At 43.0% G+C, this 11,557-nt stretch overlaps 2 protein-coding genes across 5 annotated transcripts; one reads left to right on the plus strand and one right to left on the minus strand.

The window, feature by feature from the left end:
* The first annotated feature begins 273 nt into the window (after positions 1–273).
* tifa (TRAF interacting protein with forkhead associated domain) lies at positions 274–2,288 on the plus strand. Of its 2 annotated transcripts, none has more exons than XM_047599816.1 (2): positions 274–476; positions 578–2,288. In XM_047599816.1, exons 1-2 carry the CDS (start codon positions 293–295, stop codon positions 1,219–1,221), a joined length of 828 nt encoding a protein of 275 aa, XP_047455772.1. In that variant the 5' UTR covers positions 274–292; the 3' UTR covers positions 1,222–2,288. The 2 variants fall into 2 exon arrangements, with proteins under 2 accessions (XP_047455772.1, XP_047455781.1); XM_047599825.1 differs by having other exon boundaries at positions 277–476; positions 581–2,288.
* An 866-nt stretch (positions 2,289–3,154) lies between these two features.
* Positions 3,155–7,534, minus strand: LOC125018729 (RNA-binding protein 4B-like). Of its 3 annotated transcripts, XR_007113991.1 has the most exons (6): positions 7,482–7,534; positions 6,562–6,992; positions 5,780–6,434; positions 4,143–4,222; positions 3,829–3,890; positions 3,155–3,735 (listed from the first exon to the last, which is right to left on the minus strand). XR_007113991.1 is itself a non-coding variant. In XM_047602929.1 (4 exons), the coding sequence occupies exons 2-3, from the start codon at positions 6,968–6,970 to the stop codon at positions 5,806–5,808; spliced, it is 1,038 nt and encodes a 345-aa protein (XP_047458885.1). In that variant the 5' UTR covers positions 6,971–6,992; positions 7,482–7,534; the 3' UTR covers positions 4,778–5,519; positions 5,780–5,805. The 3 variants fall into 3 exon arrangements, 1 of the variants encoding a protein (XP_047458885.1); XR_007113990.1 differs by having other exon boundaries at positions 3,829–4,222; XM_047602929.1 differs by lacking the exons at positions 3,155–3,735; positions 3,829–3,890; positions 4,143–4,222 and adding an exon at positions 4,778–5,519.
* Between the last annotated feature and the right edge of the window lie 4,023 nt (positions 7,535–11,557).

The raw sequence follows: 11,557 nt of genomic DNA on the forward strand, positions 1-11,557 counted from the left end.
TATTGGTCTTGATATTGTTTTCCACAATCCATCTCTCTTCTGTTATTGGAAGCATAATATGCTGTTTTGTTTGTTTTTTGTTTTTTTTGCCCACGGAAATCTAATGAAAGCATAAAAACTAATAATATACGCTCACGCTTTTTCTTCTTCTTCTTTTTTTTGTTTTTAACAAATATCACGCGCTGCAAATCGCGTTTGCATCGTTCGCAGCGTGCAGCGGTGACATTTCCGCGTCGCACCTGAACGCAGCTTGCTTGTAAAAGGTCTTGCGAGAGAGAGAGAAAGCGGCCACATGACAAATAGAAGTGAGGTCCCAGGGAGCGGAGAGATCTGCTTCCTGTTTTCAGACACAGCAGCAGCAGCACCGTTAGTTCCTTCTCAGTTCTCGCAGGAACAGGCGGCGTGTGTTACTTCTGTCCTACGACTAAAAGAACAAAACAAAAAACAAACTATATCTTCAACTGAAAAACGCTCAGGTAAGCCTTAAACTTTTAACAGAGGGTTTGTTTTGTCGTGTTTTGCTACTTTTTGCTTGGCTCCTTTCACTGTATCCCTAATGGCTTCACCTTCGTCTCAGTAGGACTTCATCGCTTGGACCTCTTCATGATGAACGTGTCCCAGACGATAGAGACAGAGGAGGACCTCCTCACATGTCTCCACGTCAAGTTTTACCACCCACAGCAGAGTGTCAGGCCCCTTTACGTTTCCCTCCCACTGAGGACCAGGTGCAGGCACCAAGGCAGCGACCCGCTGAGGTTCGGCCGCGACGCCCAGGCCTGCACCTACGGCCTCAACGACCCCCGGGTGTCCCGCAAGCAGCTGGCCCTCCAGGCCTACCGGACGCCCCGGAGCCCGGACATGCTGTTCTCCGTCCAGAACCTGAGCGAGAGGGGCCAGCTCTCGGTCAACGGCGCGGCGCTGGGCTTCCTGGAGAAGGCGGACCTCCCCAACAAGGCGCTGGTCCGCTTCGGGGAGTACGAGGTGCTGATCGTCCGGGAGCCCGGCGAGGCCCGGGCGCACTTCGAGGTGGAGTTCGAGGTCCTGACGGTGCCCCCCTCCAGGGAGACGTGCGGCGTCGAGCCGAGCGCGACCCCCGTCATGGACACGGGTTCGGGTTTGGCGAACGGCCTCTCAGCGAACGGCCTCTCGGCGTCCGGCAGCGGCGTGACGTCGCCCGGACCTCTGGAGTCCGACGAGACACTTCCATGTTCCTCGTGGTGAACTACGCCTTTAGACCGTCCCACTACTCCTACTGAACTTTCCTTTGGCAGTTGTTACATTTGAGTCCCTGCAGGTCTGGATAAGATCCCACCGTCTAATGTGAAATCACTTTAAAAAGCTTCATTTACTCACTAACAGAGCATTTTTTTATTATCTTCAAGTGTAAATCTCATACATTTTTTTTATATAAAGCTGTTGTTTTTCTGCACTTTCAAATAAAACAACATTTTCTGTAACGTTTTCTTCACAGTTTGTGTTCTTCTAACACCCAGTTGAGGTCAAGCGGATCACATCTGGAGTATAATCCTTCAGATTAGGTTACAGAATGGGGGAAAACTGCCCATTACTCACGCTTGCTTCAAACGTAATTGTCGTGGAACAAATCGGAGCCTGTGTAGAGGGAAAACAATGTAAGGAATTTGTGTACCGGTGCCCGCGGTAGCTCTATCGCAGCGTCACCGGAGCCGAACGAGAACAGCGGCAACAAAAGACGTATGTTATCTATCTAGGGCGTCGGTAGTCGGACCGGTCCAGCAAACTTCTACGTGTCCACCCATTTCCCCAAAAGTCCAGAGCGAGAGAGAGGACGGGTTAAAGGAAAACACGTTCTTTGAAATGAAACAACTTCACTCAGCAACTTTCCCCTCCCAAAAAAAACAAAAAAAATAATTAAAAAAAAAGAGGAACGGAGAAAGTGACTCTCGTTAGAGCCGAGCGCATCGATACCTCGTACTGGGTTGATACTGGCGTGACGAGATCTTTATTTCCCACTGTTGTTTACTTTGCTATATTTACATTTTTGTCACGTTGTTCCTTTTTTCTTATTTTTGCGCTAATGGCTTTTTTTTTTTCTAAAACAACTGTGTGAATTGTTTAAATTTTATACTGTTAAATTGTTTGTTTCCCTAAATATTTGTCCTGTGTTTTGTCATGATCATAATCAACAAACTAAAGGGAAAATTCAAAAAAATGATTTATCCCCAAAGGGCGACTAGTTGGGTGAAGAGTGGTACATAAAAATAAGATAACAAAAGAATAAAAAATTGCAAAAGTGGGCAAAAAAAAAACAAAAAAAAACAGCACATTATGCTGCCAGTGACAGAAGAGAGATGGATTGTGGAAAACAATATCAAGACCAATATGTAAATAAAACAAAACTGTAAAACAGCAGATAAAGTTTGACAAACAAATAAATAAATAAAGTGAGGTCCCTCAATGATGGTGACGTTTGAAGAAAAAGCGTCGGTATCGGCGATACCGGCCCCGTATGTACTCGGTATCGGCGTGATCGTGCGCTGACAGAAGAAGATTCACTTTCATTTAGTTAATGTTTTCCCCAATTACGACACTATATGATCCGTCGGTGATGTAAGTTCCCTCTAACGAAAGGCAACCTGGGGTGAACATGAGCCGGGTGATCTGCTTCATAAAGCGATACCCAACGAACGCAAATGTATCTTATAAACGATCGTAAACACTAAATATATAAATGAAGTTATGCAAATGTACAAGATTGATGCTTTCAGACTCATGTAATTGTTTGGATATCTTGCATTTTCTAAAAACGTACATATAATACTTGTAGTTGTGTAGTCGAACACAACCTCCATCCGTTCAGTTTTGTTACAGATGAAGAAACGCGGCCTCATGTTAGTCATCGCTGGACAAGAGCAGCTTCTGCATAAAAGGTTTTTACCAGAAAACTTGGACGGATTAAAATAAATCAGATGACTCTGCGAGATGCGTCACCTTTGGCCCAGAGCGAAATGTGTCGTACTCGGGCGGAAACTAGATGATTTATTCAATAAATCACTGACACTGTGGTCAACACTGACAATGAATCAGTTAGTTTAGAAACTTTAAAGATTATTCCTGAAGTGTCGTATGTTCAAACACGTTAAATTCTTGGAATAAAATATGATCTGAGACGTTGTTTCCAAACGCTAACAGTTTATTTAAAGACATCAAAGACAAATAACAATAAAGCACAATGTATTAGTAACATATAACATCACATGAATAAATATTACAGGACTTTAACTGTATAAAATTATTTTACAGCCCGGATTTATCTCCCATGTGATCACAACCTTCCTTCGTTCGTCCTTGATCGTCTTTGTTATCTGACCCGTGTACAGATCTCGTCTCGACTTAAAGTCAAGACGGTTGAGATAATATTCTGATAAGAGACGATGAGACACAGAGAGAAGAGTTTATGAGGACAGTGACATCAAGCCTCAGTAAACACACAGTGAACCCTGGAGGCTAAACATTAGCCAGGTCACGACTGACGAGTCTCCTCAGACATTTCCTCACGCACGCTTCTTCCACCTCCTGTTTTTATTTTTTTTTATTGTTGCGCAACGTTGCAACAAACCGTTGCTCCACAATCTCGGTTTTGTTTCCAAACACGAGATCACAGATCCCGTAGTTTGGCTTTTTTTTTTTAGGAGGAGACGTCCGAGGAGGCAGCTCCGCTATTCTGGAGCCGTTAGCTGCAGGTCCAGAAGCCTCCTGTAAAAAAACAACACATAAAAATATTGTTCACACAACGCACAAAGCTCCTTGGCGCTAGGACGTTGTGAAGCGAACTCACGCTGCTTTTACCTTTTTGCTATCAGACCGTTTGCTCACGTCTTTCCCAGCTGTAACGTCCAGAGGGACCAAGCCTGTTAAAGACAATGACGTCAACGACTCCCTGCATATTTTTTAAATTTTTTTGAATATTTTTGAGTCGAGCGATAAAAAATTTGACAAAAGATCATTAGAAAATGCATTAATGGGGAAAACTGGAAAAAAAAAATGTATGTAAAAAAATATTTTTATGGCTTTTCTTTGGACTTAAATGTGAAACATAAACTCAAGGAGGATATTATTCATTGTTAGTGATGATAGGACGGGAATAGTTGTGCAATATCTACCTCTTTGTCTCCAGGGACGCTGGGCTTCTCCTGAGGACGACTTACCATGAGCTGGCGTCTCCTGCTTAGAGTCTAACAACCTACAAAGAGCACAGATACTAAGAACACCAGGGCCGTGTGCAAATCGTGCTTCATATACACAAGTGACAGGGATGGAGGGTGTGAACAAATGTGCGGTGGTGGTGGTGGGTTTCTCGAACTTTTGACACAGCTGCCGCGAGACGACAGAAAACGTGGGTCATCATGTCTGCAGGGGACTCGACACAGGGTAGGTAATGAGAGGTGATCGGGAGAAGGTCGTCGCAGTTGACGGACGCAGCTTTGAAAACCCGCAGCGCAGGTCAGAGCAGGAGGCGCGAGTTGTTTGTTTTGTTTTTTTTTTTTTTTGGTGCCATTATGTGGTCACTTCTCGTTCTGCGGATTTGGATTTTAAAGCGGGAAGTTAAAATAAAAAAAAAAAATTTACTTTTAGTTGATAGCCCTCTTGAAAAAACCGCAACCGTGATTTTATTTTAGGCTGTAAAGAAACCATAAAACAAAATGTGCCACCTACCATGTGTCAAGCCGACCGAGCTGTGGAGGAGTGAAACTGGAGCAAACGCAAACGAGGAATAATTTCACAGTTAACGCGTTTGTGTTGTTGGTGTCATTCGTTTATTAAAAAGCCTTCAAATAAAAAGCATCTTGTGAAGGAAATAAAGGTCATACATAAACGATGCTCGTGGATTCTGCTGGCGCAAGAAAAGAGAACACAAAAGTTTTCAAAAAAGAACAAAAAAAAAACCACACTGGAGCTCTTTGATGTCATGCTAACACCTCCCACAAGGGTCATATTAAAGCAACTCTACACCGATTGTTACGTTTAAGCTTGTACTGATGAGCAAAACAACAATCCTGGTTTCGAATACAATAATCGTGTTTACAGAGACGACATATATTTCTATTTAACTGAATTCCCTTGTTATGAAAAGTAAGTCACAGTTTTCCCCCCCCAGAGGCCGTGAAAGATTTAGTAGCAGAGTCGACAGCTTCTGGCCACAAAACAGCAACTGTGTCACACTGTGAATAATAGTGTAAGCACCTGTTCTTGGAAAACATTTGAAGGATCTGAACAGTGAAACAAGCAGAGGAACAGAGAGAAGGCATGACCAGCCTCAGGAGAGCTGCAGATTTCGTATGTTTTTTAAAGTACGGGGGCCGTCCGCAATCGAGTATCTTCCAGTTAGTCTCAGGCGAACGCAACGCAATCCGCCATAGACGTGAGAGGGGGGGGGGGGGGGGGGGGGGGGGGGGGGGGCGGCGAGGGGGGGGGGGGGCGGGCGGGTGTATAGCGCCACGTGCATCAGCAGACAACGACGATCTTGTCATATTCTAAACCTGGAAAAAGAGCACACCACACATGTCAAAGGAGCGCGTTTTACTCATGGCTTCGCGCAAGACTGATAATAATTTTAGGATTTTTTTTTTTAGCAGCAACGTTCACTGGTTGTAAATAGATCTTGGAGGAATTACGAGGATTTAAAAGCGTGATTCCACCTCAAGTTACGGGGTTTCAGCTCTTAATGAACTTCAGTTTATTTCCTACTTGTCATCAGTGTGATTTATGAGGTCATGAAACAGCCACTCTCTGCGCTCACCTTTGCGTTATATTTCTCGGAGGAGACTAATAGCCTGCGTAGCGAGGCGGCGGCGGCGGCGGCGGGAGCACCCTGTCGGAAAACGCGTCCCGGGGCCGGGGCGGGGCCGCGTACATCGGCGCCCTGGACATCGGGGAGAGCCGAGAGCGCTCGTAGGAGTAGCCGTTGCCGGCGGCCGGGGCGGGCGGCGGCGGGGCTCTCCTGATGGGGCTTCGGTCCCGGCCCATGTACGCCTGCGGCGCTTGGAGCGGGCGCCGCTCGTACGGGTCGAGCGAGCCCATCCCGAGGCGCTCCCTAACCAGCGCCGGGGGAGGAGGCGGCGGCGGCGGAGGAGGAGGGATGGCGGCGGGGCGCCGGTCGTCGTAGCCCGCCGCGCCGTACGGGCGGGCGCGGTATTTCTCATAGTAATCGACCACCCCGTAGGGATCACGCTCGCCGTAGCCGTGGTCGGGGTACGCCGCTCGTCTCGGCGGCGGAGGGGGCGGCGGGGGAGGAGGGTACGCGGACATGCGGCCTCTGTACGGAGGCTCGGGCCTCTCCATCGGATAGCGGGGAGGGTAATAGTCCCCCCTGCCTGGCGGGGGCGGGTACCCCTCCTCCTCCTGAGGCGCCCCTCTGGGTCTGCTTTTTGATATTTGAACGTGTATGCGCTTCCCTGAGAGAAAGAAAAACATTGTCCCCTCAAAATCTAAACGCCTACACACTCTGAGAGCTTAGATGCGCCCAAAGAAGTAAAGAAAATCCAACCTCGACAAAAAGGGAGAACGTCGGCCTCCACCTACCTTGGAACTCCGTGTTGTCCAGGCCCTGCAGGGCGTCCATGGCCTCGTCCGAGTTGGGCATGTGCACGAAGGCGAAGTTCTTGACGATGGAGCACTCGGTGACGGTGCCGTACTCCTCGAACATGTCCCGGAGCTCCTTCTCGAAGCCCTTCTCCACGCTGGCCACGTGGAGCTTCACGGGGCCCTGGTTCTTGCCCCGGCTGGGCTCCACGTTGATGGGCCGGCCGTTCAGGTTGTGCAGGTGGAGCTCGCGGATGGCCCTGGTGGCGGACTTGCGGTCGTCCATGTGCACGAAGGCGTAGTTCTTGTACTTGGCACACTCCAGCACGGTGCCGTACTGCGTGAACAGGGCCTCGATCTCATCCTTCTCAGTTTCCTGAGTGAGGTTCCCTATGAAGATCTTCACCATTTTTGTTGCTCTCTCCGTGTCTCTGCAAGAGGTAAACACAGGGTTGAGTTAACACGTAGTAAGTGACAGGAACCAGTCAGGTGACGAATAGTGAGTCGACAACGTCATAATCCGGAAATAGAACTACAACAGCGACTCTTAGCGGACTTCAGAGGCCCGCCAAAGAAATAAAAACACACAATTAAACCCGTTACCAGCTAACATATTTACATTTAATTAAACGCATTTATTATTAACACTGCTCCTAAACCCACACGACTCTAAATACACGAGGTTTTTACAAAGGCTCAAGTCGAATAAGCTTCCGTGTTTACACTTCCTGGCAAAGGGAACCTGTTAGCCCGGTTGCTATTACAATGCTAACATCAGCGAGCAAACAACCCGCAAAAGCAAGATGAGCTTCAGCTACCGAATAAAATCCAGTTCATACACTGACAAAGCAAACTTTAAAAGAAAACTAAATCAAATTTAGACACAAAACGGAGAAAAACTCGAGTGCAACGCTACTCACCGTTGGCGACCGGCGCGAGCGAAGTCGAAACTAACAAAGAGGCGATGCCGAAGATCCGGTCAGGACGCATGCGCACGCATAGCAATCGGATTGGTGGATAGACATGTCACTCATAAAAATACGGGCTATGATTGGCTGATAATTTCAAAAAGATAACAGACCGGAAGAGGATTTCTTTGCCTGTACACAGGTTTTGTAATACGTTTTTTTTTCCACCTGTAGAAAAACAAAATAAAGTTTGTACTTCAATATATTTAAATACTTGTGAAATTGGGAGTCGTGTACAATTACGGACAATTAAAGTTGTTCTTCATAAAGTTTATTCAAAGATGTTATCCTTCCCATATGTAGACTGTCTCTTGATAATAAAAATTATTATAATATTTTGGTTAGAATGACTCTGTCATATGATAAAATTCAAGTTTCCTAAATAGTGAATTGAAATTTTGAAGAAAACTTTTTTTTTTTCCGTCAATGAAATGTGTGTTAAAAACTGTCCAAGGGTGAAAAACTCTTAGCTAATGCGCACAAAGAAAAGCTAAAACAAAAGGCAGCTGAACGTGTTTGTTTGAGTTTGTTTGTTTGGTTTTTTTAGATATACCATGACATGGATAACTTAGAATATTCACAGACAATAAGCTCTTAAATAAAAGAAGTGCATGGATGATTAATCTGTGAGTGTAAAGCGTGTGAAACCTCTTTCTTGATTCATTTAGTCACTAAGGGAGTGGCCACATGTGTCCTGGCTGATGTAACCTGGATGTAACACAAAAAGGAAAGTCTCACAACAAGCAGCGCAACGGAAACAGTGAGATACACCATACAATGAACGACGAGTTAAAGAAATAACAAATATTTAAGTACAGCTTATGCAACGGCAAGCGGGGAAAAAGGTGTCCTGGTTTATGATGATGGAAATCAGCTCTTAGTTTCTGTTTTTTTATTTAAAAAAGACATAAGACGAGTCATTTTATTTTGCCCTTTTGAACAGATGAAGCTATTTGGTTAACTCTTACTGTTTTAAAGCACTTTCTTTATTTTTGTCACTGACCAATGTCTTTGTTACATAAATGATACGAAATTAATTCTCCTTTAATATTTAGTTGAGTAGCTCAGTTTCATTAACAAAATGTGTGTATAATACATTCTTTTTAATGATATTTATGACATTTTCATTTGATTACACTATATATTTATCATATTTTTGATTTTCTTTTCTCGCTAATCTCTCAAAAAGTAAGAATGTGAAGTAGAAAAAAACGAACAAACAAAGGGTCAACAGCAGAACTGAAACACGTCTACCTGAGGGAAATATCCTTGTCTATTATATATATATGAGCCTGTTTACTCCAGACCTGTGTCTCACATTCGACAGTGTTATTTAAGTCTAATATTACAGCATTTAACCCAGAAACCACTGACTGACTGAAAAATCACAACATGAATTAGACAGACTTTAATGATCCAGAAGGGAAATTACAAACCTCAAGTAAAAAGAAACTTAAAATAAACCAAGATTAAAATACAATTTAAATAAAACCTACCTAAAAGCCTCACAGACGACGCTGATCTAATCAAACTGTAAAGCTACATTAATCCGTTTTTGTTGTTATTATTTCTCTTTGTATATTTAAGCGTTGGCACGTTAAGACCTGGTAATGACACAAAACGTCTCAGTAGTTTTGAGAGTCTCAGAGTGTGTAATAATTATTGTCATTGCCAGTTTTACTTTAAACACAGTCCCCAGATCCGTTGTTCATGTAAAAAAAGAGAAATGACAGGTGCAGCTTTAAACATGTGTAACCTGATATAATATATGACCAGTTTACATGTTCTCATCAGTAGCAACAAACAGAAAAAGTCGATTTACCATTAAATACTGCGATTAAAACGTGAACAAATGTGCAATGATTGTTAGATATATTATCAATTATTATTATTGTTAGATACTATTATTAACTAATTCGCTGATGTAATCAGTGAATCGGTCCTGGTGGGAATTAGGAATTTGTGTGTACTTTTCCTAAAAACAGGACTTAACTGTGTTTAAACAGAGATATACAGAATATTCAAATAGTTTTTAAGACTTTTTTTGTGTATTATATTCCAGAGTCATTGCAGTAAATCTCCAGTAGAGGGAGACACAGTCCAACAGAAGCCGCCTCCTAATTCAACTTGTTGCTTCAAGTTCCCCAGAAAAGAAAAATCTAAGCAGAATTTAAAGCGTGATTATTTTGAAATGAAATATTAATCAATTTATTTATTTATTTAAAAAAAAAACACGTATTAGCCACATGTCTTGCAAATAAACAACCTCATTTAAGAAAGCAGCAAATAGAAACATTTTCATGCAAGAAAAAAATAACTACCAGTAAAACTATAACACTATACTACTACTACTACTACTACTACTAATAATAATAATAATAATAATGTGTATTTTTATGCAGCACCATATATTCATATTGTTTTATAACTTAAATATCTTTATATCTGTTTCTATGTGATGAAGCTAATGGAAACCAAATATCCTACAGGATAAATAAAGTCTAATCTAATCTAATCTAATCTAAGTAAATGTTGTTTAGCCTGTTGTTTCACATGTTATTTTATATTAATTTGTTTTTTTTAACAGCTAACAATAAGACAGCAGATGAAATAAAGCGTTTTTTTTTCCCTACATGTCTGTTTTAGTTTCATTTCGAACATGTTAAACAGATTTAATTCACTTTAAAATAAGCAGAAATACATTAACAGAAAACAGAGGCTGTAATGTTTAAGTTTGGGTTATAAGGCTGAAATATAACCATTTGATTATTTAACCCGTCCAAGTGGTTTCTGTGGGTCTGTGACAACTAAATACTCACCTGCCGTCAGAGGAATGTGTTTCCATGAATCGGGGTGTGTCCTGTTTCATAGACGAAGGCCAACGACCCACTAATGACCAGAAACCCCAGACTGAAGGACAGACGGGTGGAGACCATCGGTGGGGACAGGTGTTGTGAGCGGTTGGACGACGCCTCCTCCCTCTGTTTATGTTGAACCATGTGTTTGGAAAGTTTTGTTCCTGTTGCGGGTTCTGCACATCAGAAACTACACAAACAACTTCCTGTGTGTTTCCTCGTTAGCTGAACTAGTGGGTGATATGCTAATTGCAAAATCCTCGTGTTGGGGTTGAGAGGGTTTATTTTGGTTTGTTGTTCTCCTCCTCTTCTGTTTCTGTTAGTGCTTTTGATAAAAGCCCAGTTTTTTTGTTTTGTTTTTTTCTTTTTTCATGTGAACATGTTTGTCTCATATCATGTCGAGCACAGACTGTGACAGAAGGTAACAACCCATCCGATGATATCTGGAGATTATTTGAGGCAAGCTGACCCTACGCTTTTTATTTTACGACAGAAACGCAGCAAACAGGACGGATGATGCTACTTTCTGTCTCAGTAACTTGGAAAAAAACGAAAAAAAGAGAGAGTGGAAAACCAGAACTCACCAACCCGACTAGATTTAAGAGCTTACGTTTTTAAAGGTAATGATCAGCTTGTGAAATGTAAGGAACCACGTTTTATTTTCACTTATTTAGTTCCAATTGTTTCATTTTTCGTTGGTCTTAGCTCAAATTACCCCCCTGCTTTCCCAACACGGCCCAACACAACATGATGCTGCCACCTCCGTGCTTAAAACCAACACAGTCTTTTTCTTAGGATGAACCATATAACATCTTTGTAATCAAGCAACATAGGAGTAACTTTTGTTTTTCGTTCAGCAGCGGCTATTTGTCTGGACTGACTCTAGTATTATGTTGTAGCAGATGGGGGGGGGGGGTCAAACATGTGGGGCGTGGACCAAAACCAGCCCACCAGGCCGGTCCAATGTGGTCCGAATTGAAGGAAGACTTTGCAAAGCGAAAGAGAACAAAGAAAACAGAAGGAAGGAAAGAGGAAGAAGAGAAAGTAAGACGAGGGGAAGGAGAAGGATGAAGATTAAATGAGAAAGAAGGAAGAAGAAGGGAGAAAAGAGGAAGAAGTGGATGAAGAAGGAAGGACAGACAGAGAATAAGGAGAAGGAGGAATAAAAAAAAA

Source organism: Mugil cephalus, chromosome 1, assembly GCF_022458985.1.
Source record: "Mugil cephalus isolate CIBA_MC_2020 chromosome 1, CIBA_Mcephalus_1.1, whole genome shotgun sequence".
NCBI classification, from domain to species: domain Eukaryota; kingdom Metazoa; phylum Chordata; class Actinopteri; order Mugiliformes; family Mugilidae; genus Mugil; species Mugil cephalus.